Here is a 21,113-nt window from a genome sequence, read left to right on the forward strand (position 1 = left end):
TTTTACATATGTACATAATCTCTGTACCCAGATTGTACATGGATTGAACCAAATGTGCAACTGGGTTACACATAACTGAGACAGACTGATGCTCCACTGTAACACGGGACCGGCCTCTACTATGTGCAAAGAGTCAGGTGAGCACCCGCCTGCATTTGGAAGCAGTATGTAGTTCCAACAGTGGCATAGTGAGAAGGGGTCCAAAGCACCATGTTTTGCAGAGAGCCTCAATGGGTGTGCAAGTGGTGCCTCTCCTTCAGAGCCATTCCAGGCATGTGCACCCGGTTTTGCCCAGAATGACTCCAAAGGGGAGACGAAGGAGCTGCGTGCCACGGTGAGGCTGCCTGCGAAACCTGGTGCTTTGCACCCCCTCTAGCTACGCCGCTGAGTCCAGGCACAGGACTTGCAGCCTCTTTTTAGGAGAACGAAGCATTGCAGGCTTGTGGCTTGCACCTCATGAGATCCGAAGGAGAGTGGCAGCCAAGAGGGAAAGACCCATATTCACACAGGCCCTGCTGCCTTCTCTTGGGGGAGCCAGTGGCTTCCACAGCTGGCATCCTGCCAGCAGAAGGCGACCACGCCGGGGCCCTTCCCTGGACTGCAGCTGTGGAGCCTCGGGGCAGGCGCGACGCCAGCTTGCCAACTTCAAGGCGAGTGGCTGGCTGGCTGGCTGGCGATGGCACCAGCCAGGAAGGGGCAGGTGGGGCTGCAGGGGGAGGAGGGCCGTGCCGGCGATGACGTGGCCGCCTTCCTCCTGTCCGGGAGATTTAAAAGTGTGCGCCCGCCTCGCCTGCGCTGCCACAGCCGGAGCGGAGCGGAGAGCGCGCAGCAGGCACGGGCAAGCGGGGCGCGCGGAGACGCCATGCGAGGGCAGAGCGCTTGCCCGCACCGCCAGCAGCAGCAGCTGCAGCCGCCGCCGCCTGCCGGCTCCCCCCAGGGCCGCTGCCCCCCTCGCCACAGGCAGCCGCGGGGGGCCAGCTCAGGGGCCCCCTGGGGGCCGCTGCTCCTCTTCCTCCTCCTCCTCGCCTCTTGGGTAGGTTCGTGCCAAGGTAAGCAGCGCGCGCGTCCTCCCTCTTCCAGGGGCGCCTCGCACGTCCCGGCTTCTCCCTCTGCAGCCTTTCGCTGCCTTCATCCTTATCAGGACATGGATCTGCGGTGGGTGGGGAGGCAGGGGAGGCAGTGCCTCCCCACTGGAGTCCTTCGAAAAGCGCCGCTGCGTGTGAGGCACCCAAGCACCCACAACCCATGCGCGGGTGCTTGGGTGCCTCACTTCTCAAAGGACTCCAGCGGGGAGGCACTGCCTCACCTGCCTCACTTGCCTCCCCACCCACCGCACATCCCTGTCTGGAGCTGGTTGGAACAAGGCGCTTGCATTTCCAACGACCTTCCCTCCTTTCTTCTTTTGCTTCAACCAGGTGGTTCCCAAACTCTTTAGCGCCGGGACCCACTTTTGTAGACGACACTCTATTGCGGCAATTTCCAACCACTGCACCATGGCATATTGGTGTGCCGCGAATGGTCCATAGGCATGCCGTGGCAGTTTGGGGGAATATCATTTATTAATAGGGCCGTTGGGGAATGGGACACCTGCACCAGCAATGCGGTGTGCCTTGTCAGTGGTCAAAAAACTGATGGTGTGCCTTGACCATTTTTACACCTTGTCGGTTTAAATGAGATGAGAAAGGCTGAAAGTTGCTGCTCTGTCAGGACCCATCTAGGGTTACCAGATTTTTAAACAAAAGGGATCGAGAAAGAAATAATTATTTATTTATAAGTAGAGTAATAGTAACTAGAAAAAAGACCCTCAGACATTTGTCTCCCTGTATTTACACATACTTGCATACTGCGGGAGCTGAGCTCTTTGCAGGGTAACTAGCAGCTACAGTATCTGGTTTTGGAATAGCCTCAGGGCTGGAGGCAATTACTTCTTTGATCTTTCCATCAGTCACCAAAAATCCGGTCATGACCCACCAGTGGATCCCAACCCACATTTTGGGAACCACTGGCTTAAACTATCCATCTCAAGGGCTCTTCCCCTCTGGACAATTTAAAATGCGCCTGTTTCTCAGTTTTTCACACACATGCCCACTTCTCTGAAGATAGTAATACAGGTAGATTATCCTTTATCTGGACATCCAAAATCCAGGCTATTTTGAAATCCAGACATTTTTGTCCCAGACTTGACTTCTGTAGTGTGAACACTAGAAGGGCTTGTGCTCATTCTCACCTACAGTGCAAGTACAGGCTGTAAGTCCTATTCTCTGCTCTGTGGTATGTATCTACACAGACACTGTTGAAAAATGTCAAGCAGACATCCATATAGGTAAATGAAAAAAACAAGAGGAAGCATTTCTCATTATACTTATGCAATTATTCAGAAATCCAGACACCTTCCGGTTCCAAGCAGTCCAGATAAGGGATACTCAACCTGGTATGTATTTTTGAAGGCAGTGCTTTTCATTGTCTCTGCTTTGAAAATGTGAATGTTTTCAGTTCCCAATAAAAAGTTAGTTCCTTTTGTTCTGGGCAGTAACTCTATCTTTGGCAGCCACAGGGTATGCAGTTACCTGTTATGCAACAAGTGCAGGTATTTTCTTTAGCATGGCAATGCCTGTCACACTGTTAAAGGCAAAGAGCTTTTGTAAAGTGTGTGTGTGGGGGGGGGGGGGAGAGGTGGCAATCTGAGTTGCAATCCAGCTTGTAAATGTACTAGAAATTTTGCCGCTTTTATAGAATGCCTGATAAAGGCTTCAAAAACACTCAAAAACTTGCCTACTTTTACACCAACCTAAATTGGTCTTGCAGAAGATATTGATTTATCTATAGTTTTTATTTTTTAAAATCTATTTAAATAGATATCTTGTCTCTTTTTGTTCAAAACAACATAATAGAAGACAGTTTCAGTATAATGGTCTCAAAGACTAGAACAAACCTGACAGTCATCCATTTGCAGTTAGAAGAATGTAAAGAATGTAAAGCAAGTTTTGAAATCCTGCTCAGTTCTAGGGTACCACCTAATGCTACCTAATGTTGGCTTATATGCAAGTGATTTATCTGCTTGCAAGAGAGCATCAGAATTGGAGTGACTTTTGAAAGCAGTTCCTCAACAGCCATCGGAAATTATCTTCATGTGCCATTGCTCACATCTGGTGAATTTTTGATATAACGAAGAGATCAGCACCCAGCATGGTGTACTAAATTACAAGTTAAATAGTAGCAGTCCTAACCCTGCAACCCTATCATACACCCTTTTCTGGGAGTAAATCTCTTTGAACACAATAGGAGTTATTTCTGAGTAAACAGGTATAGGACTGTACTGCTAATTATGAGTATTTTTCTAAAAATATTAGAAAGATGGGAGGAAAAAAGAATTAATATTTCATTTTAACATAGAAAGTTACTTGGAAAGGAATACCAAATACCAAAGGAATATCAATCATATTTGCAAATAATAACAGAGAGGTAAAGATACCTAAACATTCTCCAGCATCAATCACATTTAGAAGTAATAACAAAATGTTAGGTACATTTTAAAAAAGTCCTATGTTGACAGTCAACCTTATGAGTACAGTAATATAATGCAAAAAAGCTACATAAAAAGAAATTTTCCCATATCAGTCAAAATTAGTGAAGAGTCAAGAAGGCCAATTCTGAGCTTGGGATCATTAGAAAAGGTATTGAGAACAAAACAGCTAATATTATAATGCCATTGTACAAATCGATGGTAAGGCCATACCTGGAGTACTGGGTCCAGTTCTGGTCACCACATCTCAAAAAAGACATAGTGGAAATGGAAAAGGTGCAAAAACGAGCAACTAAGATGATTACGGGGCTGGGGCACCTTCCTTATGAGGAAAGGCTACAGCATTTGGGCCTCTTCAGCCTAGAAAAGAGTCGCCTGAGGGGGGACATGATTGAGAAATACAAAATTATGCAGAGGATGGACAGAGTGGATAGAGAGATGCTCTTTACACTCTCACATAACACCGGAACCAGGGGACATCCACTAAAATTGAGTGTTGGGAGAGTTAGAACAGACAAAAGAAAATATTTCTTTATTCAGCGTGTGGTTGGTCTGTGGAACTCCTTGCCACAGGATGTGGTGATGGCATCTGGCCTGAATGCCTTTAAAAGGGGATTGGACAAGTTTCTGGAGGAAAAATCCATTAGGGGTTACAAGCCATGATGTGAATGTGCAACCTCCTGATTTTAGAAATGGGCTATGTCAGAATGTCAATGCAAGGGAGGGCACCAGGATGCAGGTCTCTTGTTATCAGGTGTGCTCCCCAGGGCATATGATGGGCCGCTGTGAGATACAGGAAGCTGGACTAGATGGGCCTATGGCCTGATCCAGTGGGGCTGTTATTATGTCCTCCAGCATAATTTAATCTTACAGATACTGAAAATCAGAAATAAACAGTGTAACTGAATACCCTGTTTTCCCACTGGGATCACAGAGTTAAGATCTATAAAGCAGCTGTGTTTTATTTGGAAAAAATAAAAATAAAAAAAAAATAAAAAAATGTGTTCATTTGGAAAAAATACACATAGAGCCAATAATACCTTTACTTGGATCAACTAAAATATGAACCTATGGTTTGGTCTTTAAAAACTCTCTACTTTTCTTTATCATATGCAAGTATTTTCAGGTCTACATGTGTTCTGTGCCTGCAATTGATTTCAGTGGGCTGAATCACAAATGACATGGGAGATCTGCATTCAGATTGTGTGGCTTTTTGTTAATTGTAAAATGGGTGCAGGGGCTCTGAATTTGATCAGCACATCATTGCTGTGGGAGAGGGTGTTTAACTCTTTTTTCTGATGTCTTCAGAGATGTAATTATCCTGTGACAGGGAAGGGTTGAAAATACACAAAGCCAACCCATTCATGAAGCCATGACTCTGAGCAGTCGTCAGAGAGCAGATCTGTGAGGTCATCCACTTCTGTCTACCCCCTCTCTTTCACAGCTCCTTCTCCTTGGCTTAAAAAAAGAAGGGGGGTGGAATGGAAATTAAAGCAAGATGCACTAACCATCTCCTCCCCTTCTCTTTCATTTCCCTCTTCCTTTTCCAATCCAGGGAGTGGAAGGAGCAGAGGCTGGTGCATCACTAGGAAAGGAGGAGTGTATTTGGTGCACCAAGTTAGTCACCAGGAGGTCTTGGATTCCTTTTTCTTTTTTTGTGCTTATGGGGCTAGTACCATCCAGGACGGGCAGTCTAAGATTGGAGAAACAGCATGAGGGAAACAGGTTTAAACATCATCTTCCGCCGACCCCACATCCAGTGCTACTGTAAACATTGGAGTGCCCTATACCATTTTAAAATGTAAAATGGGGAAACTACTGGGAAATCCAGTCTCAGATTTCCTGTGTTACGCATGAGTTGACCTGGAGTATCTACAACTACATGCTCGATTTTAGCTTGAGTGTTAAAAACAGGCAAGACTTATTGCAGCTGGAAGTCAGATTTACATTCTTCTATCTCAGTGCGTATTTTATGCAGCATCTAACTTGATTTTGGAGCTAAGTGTTAAATAATAACATTTTAAAGAACAAATTGTTTGCAGTGACATTCATTTATTTTTGCTTACATGCTGGAAGATAGCCATGAATAATATATAATGAATAATATTATAAATAGCAATCTTTAATGGTTTTAAGAACAGTCAATCTGTTCTTATTTCCAGGTGCACCAATGGTATCCCATGTTCTACAAGAAGAACAAGATTTACACTTGCAGAATGAGGTATAGAGAAGTATCTAATATTGTCTTTAATTTTCTTATTGTGCATGACACTGATAAATCACTAATACCATAAATAATATTCAGGTAGACTTCTGCCAATCTGTATGTCTAATTGAGCATCAGCATGATGTGAAAAGAAGCCTGTTGTGCTCTGAATGTCAGTAACAGCAGCAGGGGTGTGTAAGAATAAGGGGAGACAGAAGAGCTAAAGGCACTGAAGATTCAGAGGGACATGCCATGATGGCGCCAAGAGTACAGAAATGAATGAGGCTTTAGTTGGCAACCTTCGGTCTCGAAAGACTATGGTATTGCGCTCTGAATGGTGGTTCTGGAACAGCTTCTAGTGTGGTTGAAAAGGCCGATTTGGGAGTGACAATCCCTTCCACACTGGGAGCAAGTGCAGTCTGTCCCTGGTCTGTCTCCCTGGCTATGGGCCTTCTTTCTTTGCCTCTTTGCCTCAGTCTGTTGGCCAAGTATCTCTTCAAACTAGAAGAGGCTGCATGCATGCATGAAGATGTATAGCAGGAAAGGAAGAGGTGGGGGCTGAACGAGGAACCTAGGGCAAGGGTGAAGAAGATGGAGAAGAAGGGGTCAAACAATGCATGAGGGACGCTGGAGGTTTATGGATGATTATGGGCAGGTTTGCGGTCAAGGCAGGGGGCCAGAAATTGAAGGCAATGGTTAGAGGGCAGAGTTAGGGCAGGTAGGTGTCCATTTGACAGGAGCCCAGGAAAAGTGGGCAAACCCAAGCCTGGCTCTTATCAATGACTTCTGCTGGTTTCTGCTGGACCCTGCCCCAGCCCTGAATAAATCCAGTTACACTGAATCTTACCCCCCCCCCCCATGAAGCATGGCCACTAACTTAGAGATGTCATTCCCTAGCTCATTTGATGTAGATCCCATGGGAGGAGGCAGAGGGGGCAGGGTGCCAACAACTTTCTCTTACTGAAATGGATGGAAGCTTCTAGGTAGCCTACTTCCTTTTAAAAATAATTCGATTTCTTGCTTTGTCTATTCTCTTGTCACTGTTTACAGATAGATGATGTGTGTTCTGCTTATCTGGCCAAGGATACTCAGCTTCAGGTCAGTCCTGTTAAAAATAAATGAGTATTTAATTTATCAGGGCAGATGCTATGCTATGTTACATACCTGAGACTCTGTTTTTTTGCTTTTAGTCATCTAGCGCATTAGAAGAACTATGCTTTATGGTTCTGGGACGACTACAGAAAATGCAGGTAATGGCAGTTAACATTGTATTTTATTTTTGAAACTTGATTGCCAGTGTACTTTTAGCTCTGGAGTGCAGTATGTTACAGGCTACTCTTAAATTTTTGCCCAACATTGCAACAGGGATCAAATCTGTGGTCTGGGCACATCTGTGTACATCTGTGGTCTGGGCAGAACTGGGTTAATATCCATGCAGACAGTAAATACTGATACTGTTCTCAGCTATGTGGTCCTCATCATTAGAAAAAAAAGTTTCTAGCCCTTATGGCTGCAAAGGTGGGCTAAATAGTATTTAGGCTGGTGAAATCTCAGAAGCCAGCAGGGTTTTGGTGCTCTACAGAACTTTGTTCTTTTCTCAAGAAGAAGCAGCTTGCAAAATAAGCAGAAATACACATATGTATGTTCTACATAATGTATGTACATACTTGATAATTTTTTTTGCACAGAATTTGGGTTATATTGACTTGTGTGTGTGTGCGCGAGATGGAGGCGGTGCGAGAGAATCATGGAGGTCTCAGAGCCCTGCAGCTCTACTATAGTACTAAGACCAAATCTTTCCTATCCCCAAAATATATTCGGCAATGGTTCTTGAAACATTTTTGTGCTATTATTTTATTTCACATTATAATTGTTATATCCCCTGGGGGCTGGGGATAAGAATAGGCCCTCAGTTTGGCTGTACTTGTCGTAAGAGGCGACTAAACAGCCACCGGGTAGATGGGACTCGTTAGCCTGGGAAGGCAGCTCATCTGAGAGAAGGAAAACTCTGATCCCAAACCTCCACTGCCTTGTGGCTACATCCAGTTATAGAAAAGGCTTCAGGAGTCAACCTCGAGGCAAAATCCGGAGCCGGAGTCCCTGAGGCAGTTCATGGCTGAACACAGTCACGTTCTGGCAACTCCTGCGACGCCGCTGGAACCAACCGTATTGGCCTCTGCCTTTCCATTGGACCATTTCAGCGATGTGGAGAGGGGCGATTTGCTGCATGGGTAACAGCCTATCCTCCATACCTACTTTACCCAGGCTTCGCGCACTGGAGAGGACACTCTGTTCCAGAGCGTGACACCATAGTCTTCCGAGACTAAAGGATGCCAACACATAATTGTTATATCAAGGGTGAAACTCCCCAAGAAAGTGTGCATTATCCAGCCATCTTATCTGTTTGGAAGTGAAAGTGAAACTGACCTAACAGACCACACCAGTAAGGATTGTATAAAATGCACAGAAACATTGTTGACATATTCATTGAGTATTGTGCTTCAATATTGCATCTTCAAAATGAAATTATGGCTTAACTTCACAAAGGCCTGTTGCAAAGATAACCTAAAACCATGATCCAGCTCCACTATCCAACTCCACTAAGGAACTGCCATATTCCACATAAACTCAAATTTCAGAACCAATTGTAGTGAATAGAGAACATAATTATAATCTAGATATGTTGTAGCTAATGTGGAAGGATTTAAATAGAAAACAATCTATTAATCAGCATATTAAACCAAACATTTTAAATATGTTAAATATATTTAACATATTTTAAAACTAATCATAAGTACTATAAAACAGTATTTAATAATTTTCCCACAAAATATTTGTGCTCTATTTTGTTTTGTGTTTTTGTTTTTAAATTTATCTGCCAAATATTTATTTCTACAGGTGTTTGATAAAAAAGACAGCACCAAAAGAGTAAGTTTATTTTTATCTGTCTGTTTTATTGTGTTATAACTATCTAGATTAGAAAGTCATATCACATTAATCTGTTTTAAAGTAAAATCCACTTTTAATTTCTTTGAACAGTTCTTATTTCATTATTCTAAGACCCATGACACGGGCAACTCAAACACTCTGGTAAGTCAAACTGCCCATTTCCTTGTGAATAAGCACATGACTGCACTTAAAAACAAGATCTTATCATTATTATTTGAACTTTATTGATCCATCCAGTAGAGATTAAATTTATAATCTATGGTAGTATCTTTAAATATAATTGATTAATGAAAATCTTAGCTTGATCCATCCAGTAGAGATTAAATTTATAATCTATGGTAGTATCTTTAAATATAATTGATTAACGAAAATCTTGGCTGTAGTCTAACCTGAAACAGACAGCACTTGGATCTGAATGTTAGGGCATAATCGTAACCAACGTTCTAGCACTGGCATAGCTGTGCCAGTGGGGCATGTGCTGCATCCTGTAGTTGGGGGCTCGGTCATGGAGGCCTCCTCAAGGTAAGGCAATGTTTGTTCCCTTACCTTGGAGTAGCATTGCCCTTACGTCAGTGCTGGAAAGTTGGTTAGGATTGCACCCTTAAACTCAAAAATCTAGGAATGCATGTATGTTTTTCTTTAAAAAGGAAGTAAATATATGAAGGGTATCTTTGTAGAGATATGGAATAAAAATATATCTGGGATAATCTAAAGTTAATACTGAGGAAGAATATTCATCTAACGCAAGTTAGTATTATAAAATACTATAGAATTATACAGAATTATACAGAATAAGGATGTAAGCTACTGATTTTGCTAAAGTAAATTTTGTAATAAAGATTTCTTCAAAAGCCATGACTGTATTGCTGCAAGAGGACATCCTGCGCCTCCCCTTTGAGTTCCTTGCACCTCCCTAAAGAGCCGCGCTGCACAGTTTGAATAACACTGCTATACAGGAAGTTAGGTTGGATTGGGGCTGTTAAAGAGTCAGTACCTGAGCAGCCATTTTGGTTTCACTTTTCTGGATTCGTTATGCATCCTTCTTTTCCAGTATATATCTGATACTGTGGACAGGGTGCTCTGAAGTTGCTTTGGTGAGGTGGCACTGGCATATAAATCATGGTATGCTAAATGGGATCAAGGGGCACTGGTTCTTGATTAATGAGACAAGTTCTTCCTTGTGATTGAATGAAGACTGGGTGCCAAGGATTATATAGCTTGTTCCTAGTCTGGATCAGTGAAAGTCTTATGACTGGAAAAGCAAGGGTTTGCAACAATTTTGGGATTGCTCCCTTTTTGCAGGGAATCTTAGAGATATTTGTCTCATGACATTATGGTAGAGAACTAAGCTCTCACTGAGATCTTCATGTGCATGCTCTTGGAAATAGCTCAGTATACCCATGTTCACTTGCAAATAAAAACAGGTGTGATGCCCTTTAATGCTGATTTCCATCATGGAAAGTGCACAGACTGTGAAGGAAACTGCAACATCCAATGTCTTTCCATCCTTTTCTTTGCCCAACCTATTTGTGACTGAGTGCTGTATGAAAGGTGTTTTGTTTTTACATCCTGAGACTACAATTCCATCATTGCTCATGTGTTCATTCATGTCCTCTCAGTCGTCTGTTCTGCATCCTTTGCTGGAACTTGTTCCCCACCTGCATAAGAAGAGACTGAAGAGATACGAAATGGGCGTATGTAACTCTTTAATTACATATGGTGGTGATCCCTTCATTACATTGTCTTTTAAGATACATCACATCAGTATATTTTTGTTTCTCTTTGTTAAAGTGTGTATTATTTTGCAGGTTTTCAAAAAGTTTTTGAAAACTTCTTTTCAAAAAAGTTTGTATATTATGTTAATATACATAAGTTACATAAAAAGGAAACAGAAGCCATTTTATGAAAATACATGTCATTGCTGTTACCTTTTAAATATGTAATTAACTATAATATCTTCCCTTTTAAAGGATTATGTTTGGTATATTGCTATCCTGGTTGAAATGAAATATATTAGTGATTCTGCCCAAATACCAATTTCTGTTATTAATGCACCTAACTTTTTCTAGGCACTGTATGCCTAGATTATGCAGGGGATGGATAGAGTGAATAAAGGGATGTTCTTTTTCCTCTCTCATAACACCAGAACCAGGGGTCATCCACTAAAATTGAATGTTTGAAGACTTAGGACCGAAAAAAGAACATATTTCTTTACCCAGCATGTAAATAGTCTGTGGAACTCCTTGCCACAGGAAGCGATGATGGCACCTGGCCTGGATGCCTTTAAAAGGAGATTGGGGAAATTTCTGGAGGAAAAGTCCATCACAGGTTACAAGGCATGATGGACAGCAGCAGGAGCAAGAGCACCTTTGTACCTGCAGTCGACCACTTCTAATGTGTTTGAACGCCATGGGTAGCGGGAGAGGCAGATACTGTGCTATCAGTGGTGGACCAGCAGCATTTGGAATGGAGGGCAACCTCTTCCATCTGTCTGAATGTGTGACTTGTGGTAATTGACATGTTGGTCATAGCTTTATGACTTGGAGAAAAATCCCACCATCTGGAAGTAACTGGAGTCTCTTGAATACATTTGTAAAATACAGTAGAACCTCCAAAGTTGACCACCTCTCTATATTGACCACCTCCTTAAGTTGACCTAATTTTCACAGTATGGACAGACACTGTATTTACACTATGGGAGACCAACATTGACCACTTCCGTAAGTTGTATCTTGACCACTTTGACCATTGCGCAGAGTATTAATTTACCCTCTGTAAGTTGCCCACTGAATGCATTACTGTGGGCCTGTGTTTTGTCTGGTTTGTCCCATCCTGGAAGAGCAAGAAGCCACATGACAATCCCTCCCCTATACCTGCTAGCGCGTGTGCGAAAGGGTTTTTATAGGTGGGCACGCTGCACACAGCCGACAGACCTGTGCCAGCTGCCAATTGTACCTGGACATTTAACAAGTTGTGAGAGACATGAGGTTGCTTGTGCATAGTGAAGCCACTGTCCTTTCACTTTGGTTCCCATCACCAGTGCATTACTTTACACTTATATTGAAACACAACTGCTATTTTGCTGCCTATTCTCCCGGTTTGGAGAGATCCTTCTGGAGCACTTCACAATCCCTTCTGGTCTTCACCACTCAGAAAAGTTTAGTGTCATCCACAAACTAGTCCACCTCCCTGCTTATCCCTGTTTCCAGGTCATTTAAGAAGATGTTGAAAAGCACCAGTCCCAGGACAGATCCTTGAGGCACTCCACTTTCCCCCTCTCTCCACGTTTTTTGTCAATTGCCCATTAGAACATAAGAACAGCCCCACTGGATCAGGCCACAGGCCAATCTAGTCCAGCTTCCTGTATCTCACAGAGGCCCACCAAATGCCCCAGCACACCAGATAAGTGACCTGCATCCTGGTGCCCTCCCTTGCATTGGCATTCTGACATAACCCACTTCTAAAATCAGGAGGTTGTACATACACATCATGGCTTGTAACCCGTAACGGATTTTTCCTCCAGAAACTTGTCCAATCCCCTTTTAAGGGCATCCAGGCCAGATGCCATCACCACATCCTGCGGCAAGGAGTACCACAGATCAACCACACGCTGAGTAAAGAAATATTTTCTTTTGTCTGTCTTAACCCTCCCAACATTCAATTTTAGTGGATGTCCCCTGGTTCTGGTATTATGTGAGAGTGTAAAGAGCATCTCTCTATCCACTTTATCCTTCCCATGCATAATTTTGTATGTCTCAATCATGTCCCCCCTCCGGCGTCTCTTTTCTAGGCTGAAGAGGCCAAACGCCATAGCCTTTCTTCATAAGGAAGGTGCCCCAGCACTGTAATCATCTTAGTCGCTCTCTTTTGCACCTTTTCCATTTCCACTATGTCCTTTTTGAGATGTGGCAACCAGAACTGGACACAATACTCCAGGTGTGCCCTTACCATATATTTGTACAACAGCATTATAATATTAGCTGTTTTGTTCTCAATACCTTCTCTAATGATCCCAAACATAGAATTGACCTTCTTCACTGCCGCCACACATTGGATTGACACTTTCATTGACCTGTCTTCCATCACCCCAAGATCTCTTTCCTGATCTGTCACAGACAGCTCAGAACCCATTAGCCTATATGTGAAGTTTTGATTTTTTGCCCCAATGTGCATGACTTTACACTTTCTTACACTGAAACGCATCTGCCATTTCTTATAATATTCCAAGATAATGGAAGACACTCATTTTCTGCAGTGTCAGAAAGACAATAGAATCCTAATTTTATGGCAGATTAAGGTGGCCTGCCTCATTTAGAGGATACTATTAAAGGGAAACAATTTGACTTTAGTTTATTACATTATCATCACTATCAGTGGCACTAATTTTTTTAAAATGAATTTTCCCTCATGAAAGAATTGCTTCTGATTCATCTAAGCATGGTAGCATTCCATTAACAGCTATAAAGTCACGGAAGTCAGGTTTTTGTGGGTTTTTTTAATGAACACAGTGTTTTGTCATCAACTTTTCAGTTTCATGCACTAATTGGACCTCTGTAATGTAGCCTTGAAAACTTACTAGATTTTCTTGAAACAGTATTATAACATGAGAGAAGATTCCACCCAAGTTTCATAAGCTGCCCTGGAAAAAATCAATATTATTCTGCAGGGCATTGGACTGTTTGTTTAAATTTTTAGGGTTTTCATGGGTTTTGCTGAGAAAGAACTTTAACATATGTTTCTGACAAGTCTGATAGATCTTACAGTGCAATCATGTGCATGCCTACTTAGAAGTAACTCCTGTTGAGTTCAGTGGGATTTACTCCAAGGTGTATAAGTTTGGGGATGCAAGAAAACTTATAGTCATGTCTGAGGTATTCAGTACTCTATTTTGTGCAAAAAAAAAGTCTAGCAATTGAAAACCAGAGTTTATTTCTTAAAGCAACTGTTACCCTGCACATGCCTGATCTCTTTTGATCTAGGAAGCTAAGCAGGGTCAGGCCTGGTTATTACTTGGATGGGAGACTGTCTTGGAATACTGGGTGCTGTAGGCTTATACCATAGTCTTTCGAGACTGAAGGTTACCAACCACCTCTTAAAGCAAATGAAGCATGGCTATAATGAATAGAAATGAAGGAAATTTTAATTATAATTTAAATTGTTGAGGCAACTAGTTCATGTTCGCCATTGACCTTTGATGTTCTGTAATACATGCTTTACATTTACAGTTGTCCCAGTGTCTCAAAGGAGATACAATTGTTTAGTTCAAAAGACATGTGGGCCTTAGGCTGGGGGTTTTAGATTATGCTTGTAGGTATTTCAAAGGTTTTATCTGGTTGCATACCAATATGTATGCCTATTGTATACATACAGCAACCAAGATGGAAGGAAGGAAGGAAGGGGGGAGAGCCCGAGAAAAGGAGGGAGGGGGGAAAGCTGGGAGCCAGAAGGGAAAAGCAGGGGTTGGGGGAGAAGAAGGAAAAAGCCAGAGAGAGCAGAGCGTACACCAGTTCGTGGGCTGCATGCCTCCCTAGACCTAACTGAAATGTCAAAGAACTGGGTTGAATATGCCCTATTTTATGTGTTTCTAAGATGCTGCTCATCTGATTTAATTTCAGATGCATTTTCTATAAATGTACTTATTCTTCTGTTTTATGAGCATCACACTCAGTTAAGACTATCCCATGAGATAATGAAAAGATAATTAAACAATGAGCTATATAACTAGTAATTTGTCTTTAAGGGTAAAAAAAAAAAGCTAAGAACAAAAAGAATGTGTATGTGACCTACTTAAAAATATTTTATAAAAGTAGAGGACTTCTTTTTGCCACACTTGAAAGGAAAAAGATGTGAGCAGCCAATCAGTTCTTAACCTTGGACTGGGATTGTGTTAGCAAAAATGTGTTCGAAAGCTATAGCTCAAAAGGAGACATTGGGGAATGTGCATGATAGGAAAGAAAACTACTTAGTAAAGAGAATAAAAATATAAAGAGATAACATTATATATAGATTGCACTGTAGAGCTTTTAACCCTTTTGTGGGTATGTACTGCTTTTAACTATTTTCTGGGTCCCATATCCAGGCTAACATCGCAGAGGGCCAATGCAGATGTAATACTGACATATTCATAACCACATTTAAGAGATTGGGAGCTTCAACCTGCTGCTTTCTCCCTCCTCCCATAGCTCTTTGGAAAAAATTCGACCAAACCAATACTTTATCTGTGTTTAAAAGAAACAGTAGCAGTTGTACTGACCATAATTAACTCTGATAAACAGGGCTTCTGTTTGCAGAGGGGCTCTCAGACATAGGTATCTATGGCTAGTTGCAGGCTAGATGCAACTTTAAACACATCATTTGTTAGAAGTAGCATGTTAGTTTCTAAATATCAGCTTTAGGGACTCCCTGATCTGGATCATCACCATGATGTTGGGGGAGATGTTGGGGAACTGCAACCCCTTGCTGTAGTTCTGACCCAAATGCCTGTTGGCACGGCTGCATCAGTGCTGGAGATTTGGGTAGGATTGGGCTGTAATAGAATGAAAGGAAATTTGGGCAGAGCAGGAAACAGAAACTCTTTTAAAACAGAAAAGAGGGGGAAGAGGGAGGGCTACCACCTTAACTGTGAACTGTTGACGGAAGCTTCACTGTAGTTAGCTGCCTAGGCATACCTCCTAGTTTTTTTTGAATGAGCAAAGGGACAAAAGGGAAAGTACATCCAGGGCCTGCCTTAGGGTGATTTGGCTGATTTGACTGAATCAGGTTCTGTGCTTTGAAGGGGCACTGTGCACTGCCAGCTCGCTCTGTAGCTGCCGTTCCGGCATGGAATTGTCTATGCCAAGGGGCAGTAAGCCAAGCACTATTCCCACTGCCATCCTTCCTGTCCCAGATCTGAATGGCTCAAAATGGGCCTCCTGAGAGCAGTTACCATTTGGTGATGGTGCCCTTGGCTTGCCACAGTTGCTTGTAGCTACAGGGGCCCTGGGGGGTGGTAGCCCTGCTAAAATGCTTTACATTGGGCTCTGCTACTCCTGAGGCCAGCTCATACACACAAATGGATATCAAGAGTGAAGTTACTTGAGTGACACTGAGAATACTGGAATTCATTGATTGGTGGGCACTTTATGATAGACACCCCCCCCCCCCGAAGTACTTCATACAGTGCATAATCAGTCTGTGGAATGTCTTCTCAAATGTTGTGGAGACAGCCACTGACTTTAGAAATGGGTTATGTCAGAATGCCAGATGCAAGGGAGGGCACCAGGATGAGGTCTCTTGTTGTCTGGTGTGCTCCCTGGGGCATTTGGTGGGCCGCTGTGAGATACAGGAAGCTGAACTAGATGGGCCTATGGCCTGATCCAGTGGGGCTGTTCTTTTGTTCTTATGTTCTTATGACTTGGGTGATTTTAAAAGGGGCTTCATGGAGAATTCATGGAGAGTGAGACTTTCAGTGGCTACTAGTCATAATGGGTATATGGTGGTACCTCCAGGTTCAGAGGCAGTATCCCTCTGGATACCAGTTGCAGGGAGAGAAGTCTCTTTCTCATGCTTGTGAGTTTCCCAGAGGCAGCTGATGGACTCTTGTGGAAATGCTGAAGATGTTCAGCTAGATGAACCTCTAGCCCTAGTCCAGTAGGTCTTTTCTTATGTTTGTATGTTATAAGAATTATTATATTTATGCCTAGTAAGCTATAAAAAGACTATTTCAGTTGCATATTATTGTTCCTTTTTCAAAGCAGAAACTTTATATTTCAAAAGATGTAACACATTCACCATTAGAAAAAGCAATAATAAGCTTTCTGTAGTATAGTAAAGCTGCAGTGACGTTTTGAGTTGCACAAAGGCAAATGAGTTGTCATTCCTATTATTGGATCAGACCACATATTAGGTACAATACACATCGTATTTTTCGCTCCATAAGACGCACCTAGTTTTTAGAGGAGGAAAACTTACTTTTAAAGTAAGCCTGCCCTCCCCCTGTGGCGCCTGCGCAAATGAGGACCTTGCCCCCGGTGCGGACCTTGCCCCCTTTGTTCTCCGCCTGCCCTCCCCCTGTGGCGCCTGTGCAAATGAGGACCTTGCCCCCGGTGCGGACCTTGCCCCCAGTATTCGCTCCATAAGATGCACAAACTTTCCCCCCACTTTTTTGGGGGGGAAAAAGTGCATCTTATGGAGCGAAAAATATGGTAGATCTAAGTAAGAGCCTAGTTCTGTGCAAGTACTGAAGAATCCGCAGTCCAATTAAGCATGTGTGTGTGCTTAAACTTTTACACTGCCCTATTCTTTTTTCAGAAAGAACTTCTAATACCTGGTGGAATTCAAAGTTGGGGATCCTATATCTTCAGGGTATGTAGGATTTTACTTTGTTCATTTCAAAACTGTTGCATTCCAAAAATGAAAAATGCAGCATGTATCAAGGACAGCAAATCCTGCTTCAGCAGCAGTTCTTGAGCTGGCTAAATGTGGCCCTCAATAGTAGGTTGGTAGGTGATGTAATCAAATATATCTTCTCTGTGGTATTTCTTTGAATGTATAATACACTTACAGCCCAATCCTATCTCCTTCCATTATAGCATGCAGTCATGCCAATGAAGTGTGCGCCAGATGCTGTGGTGGTGGTGGTGGTGGGGATGATCAGACAGCCTGCAGAAGGTTTTACTTACCTCCTGATAGATTGGCCAATAGTCTATGGGTCATTTTGGACCTGCACCAGTCTTTTTACTGGCACAAGTTCGAGGAGAGCCAGGTATTGTGTAGGGTTGCAAAATGGGAGATAGGATCTAGCGAAAGTCACTTCCACCAGAACCACTCCCTCTTGCCCTTGACATACCACCCAGTTACTCCCCTTGTACTCCCCATCCCCACACACGAACTTCTCTCTATACCAACCTAAATGTCCTGGTGCTGTCTGGAGCATGCAGAAGCAGAGATCCACCACTGCAGCTGCCTTGTTACTGGGGTTTCAGCTGACCTGGCAGTAACAATCTTTGCACCATTGCAGAGCTTTTTACACCAGCGGGATGCTAATCCCGCTGGCATGAAAGGCTCATAGGATTGGGCTATTTGTAGATTTAGGGTGCTGTCACATCCAGTGTTTTTCTTCTTTTCTTACAACATTCAAACAGGTAGCATCCCATGAGATTTATTAGTGGGAAATTTATCCATCTATTTAGATCTGGAAGATCCAAGTTCAAATCCCCACTCAGCCATGGAACTTCCTGGGTGACCTTGGGCCAGTCACTATCTCTCAGCCTCACCTACCTCACAGGGTTGTTGTGAGGACAGAAAGAAGGGAGAAATCTCATACACCACACTGAGCTCCTTGGAGGAAGTGTGGAATAAAAATGTGAAATAATAATAATAGTCATGATGAGTATGTGTTACCTGTGGTTCAGTGGCAGTATGCCAATTCCAATGATGCAATGGATAGGAGAGAGGTATGCCTTTCTCTCCTGCTTGTAGGTTTCACAGACACAACTGGTAAACTACTGTGGAAACAGTATGCTGGGCTAGATGGGCCTTTGGCCTAATCCAGCAGGACTTTTTGTATGTTCTTAACCCAGCTCAAACCGATACAACAGTCTGAGCATGATTATTCCACACATCTCTCTTGAAACGCATTTCTATAAGGACATGACTGGCTAGCAAAAAAAACAAACAAAAAAAACAGAGAACCTTAATTGCTATCTATTTTGCGTCTATAGTACAAATAAGTAGTGAAGCAGGCAGAAAGGGTTTGAGCATGGAAGTGCCCTCCCTCGTATATTAGTCACATATATCTGCGTCTTTACTGATGAACAGTAGATTTCTTATTAAACCAGTTTGCAGAAGACCATCAGGTCTGCCTATGTTTAAAATAGTCTTTAGAGGTGTATTCTGTAAAAATTCGTAGAATGGTATTAAACAAGATGCTTATTTCTTGTCCAATATGGTTTCTTTTCTAGCCACGTAATGGAAGGAGATCATCTACTTTTCGTTAAAATGGTATTTATCTTACTTTCATGCAGAATGAACACCCAAACCTGTTTTATCTTTGCGTTATGCCAGAATCCACATCTTTAAAAGCAGGTTACATTATCTTTAGTGTCAGGAAGCTGTAAATGTAGTGAATAAACACGGATCAACATGGATTTTATATAGGAAAATGATACCTAGTATGATGGTATCTCTATTTTATCCAGTCTGTATTTGCTACAGCCAAATGAATCATCTAGCTGATCCTCAGCCCTAAGACAAATAAATTCTATATCCAAAACATCTCTGACATATACCTGCTCAGTCTTTTAAAGAGATAGTTCTTTGTGATGGTATTAGTGACTGCTTTGCAGGTCTGAAATAATGAACTATTGCAGTGTTTCTAAAACTGTGGGTGGGGACACAACCAAAACACACCTTCGTAAGCTCCCTTGTCAAGTTTGCAGAGGAAAATTGTTAGCTGGAATGCTAACTTGTGGTATGAGGTAATCTTCATACCCCCCAAAGTATAATGTCACATTTTCTGATTTTCTGTAGTAATTGCTGTGCTGCAGATCATGTATGAACTCAACTCAGCCTTTTGTCTAGCCTAAAGTCCCTAACTGCACATCTTGCTCTCCAGTTCAGCCTTCTGGGCATCTGGAATGACTGTGAAGGTTTGGGGAAACAGTCCTTGAACTCCATTTCTAGGGAGAGTCTAGTAAATGACTACACCTATATACTATATGTTAGGTCTCTTGCAGTCTCAGGAGCATAGGACCCCAAAAATATTCTCTCTCTCTCTCTCTCTCTCTCTCTCTCTCTCTCTCTCTCTCTCTCTCTGATCTAGTAGGTCATGACAGATTGTTGGTTTAAAAGTGGGTTTCAGTGCTAAAATGTTTGGGAAGCACTGAGCTATTGCATCAGATGGGTCATGAGTCACCCCATGTTATTAAGCTAGTGGAGCAGGGTGTGTGAGCACTACTGCACTGGAAACAGTCACCACTGACAGATGCTTTGTTGTGCCATCAGGTAATGCTGCTTTATGACACAAAAATGGTTGATGAAGGGGTGCCAGCTATGTGGAATGACCTACACATCTCGTATGTAGCAGTAACAAAATTGGTAATAGTGTCATTCTAGAATCAGGGGTTCCCAACCCATGGTCTGTGGACCACTGGTGGTCCGCAGCACCCTCTCAGGTGGTCCGCGACTTCTCTGGTGAAAAAAGGAAAACAAAATGCCCTTCCAGGAAGAAAAAAGCCTCTGCAGTGCCAGTAGCCAATCAGAGCAGCTCAGAGCAGCTCAGACCCAATCAAAGCATAGCCTTTCTCTGTCTCCTGCCTCCCCCTCCACCTCCCTTCCCTCCTTGTCTGTGAGTGCCCAGACAAGCAAAAAAGTGAAGCGCAGGCGCCTTGTAAGGTGTGAGCGTTTGTGCAGCCTCCTGGTTCAACTGCATGCAGAGGAGACGTGCCCTGCCACCGCCGCCTCCAGCCTGCTGCCTCCATTCCTTGACCCTGTGCCTTGAGGTGAGCCCTCACAGCCTGGTTTTTCAGGAGTCAAATCAGGACTGCAGCCAGCCTGGCAGGGGGCCGCTGCTACCGCTGGAGGAGGAGGAGGAGGTGGGGAGGCCTGAGGAGGAGAGAAATGGGAGTAATAAGGAGGAGGAGGAGAAGGAACAGGCTCCCAAAGGCATCGCTGGCTGGCTAGCTGGCTGGCTGGCTGGGGATTTCCCTGGGAGTGGGTTTCTTTGGATGTGATTTCCCTGGGAGTCCAGACTCCAGCTGGCCAGGGAACACAGTTGGAGGCAGTGCGGCAGCAGGAGAGGGGAGAAACAGTATGCTCAACCCCCAGCCCTGGTACCCCCTCCCCAGTTGGCAGGATTGGGCCTCCTGGATGTGCTGTTCTAATGCCCAGGGGTGGAGCAAGTGATCCAGGCAAGCAGGTTTTGGCACCCCTTTTGGGGAGGGAAACAGGCAGCACTTCTGCTGTCTTACTGCAAGCTGCCCACCTGGAGAGAAGCAATCCCAGAAGTTGCAGAACAGGCACCACCGTAGCCAAGTACAGCAGGTGCAACCCTTGACTTTTCCTCCTCCCAGAGCAGCAGCAGCTTTGTCCATGGGGAGTCCTCCCACACTTGGCCAGTTCCCTGTCTCCTCAGATTGCAATCCTATGCATGCTTACCTTGGAGTAAGCCCCATTGACTATAATGGGACTTACTTCTGAGTAGACATGCCTAGAATGGGGCTGTTAGTCACACTGTGGCAGTGATGAACTTCTCCAGAAATTTCTCCAATCCCCTTTTAAAAGCATCTAGTCTAGGCACCATCATCACATCCTGGGGCAAGGAGTTCCACAGACTAATGGCAGAGTAGGCAGCTGTTGTTTTGTGGCTGCAGCCTACCTATAGGCTTGCTTACACTCTCTTAGCTCCAACCAAAGTAGTCCACAGCTAGAGCATGACAGCAATTAGAACAGGAAGTG

The 21,113-nt window shown here is 43.4% G+C and overlaps 1 protein-coding gene across 1 annotated transcript in view; it reads left to right on the plus strand.

Moving 5' to 3' along the window:
• Window positions 1–676: 676 nt before the first annotated feature.
• The window catches only part of LOC136656071 (phosducin-like protein 2), a 34,411-nt gene continuing 13,974 nt past the window's right edge, over window positions 677–21,113 (plus strand). Inside the window, exons 1-5 of the mRNA XM_066632911.1 lie at window positions 677–1,049; window positions 5,686–5,744; window positions 6,780–6,827; window positions 6,920–6,979; window positions 8,628–8,657. Of these exons, the coding sequence (XP_066489008.1) occupies window positions 677–1,049; window positions 5,686–5,744; window positions 6,780–6,827; window positions 6,920–6,979; window positions 8,628–8,657 (570 nt within the window). The remainder of the gene's footprint in view (window positions 1,050–5,685; window positions 5,745–6,779; window positions 6,828–6,919; window positions 6,980–8,627; window positions 8,658–21,113) is intronic.

Source organism: Tiliqua scincoides, chromosome 6 (assembly GCF_035046505.1).
Source record: "Tiliqua scincoides isolate rTilSci1 chromosome 6, rTilSci1.hap2, whole genome shotgun sequence".
NCBI lineage: Eukaryota > Metazoa > Chordata > Lepidosauria > Squamata > Scincidae > Tiliqua > Tiliqua scincoides.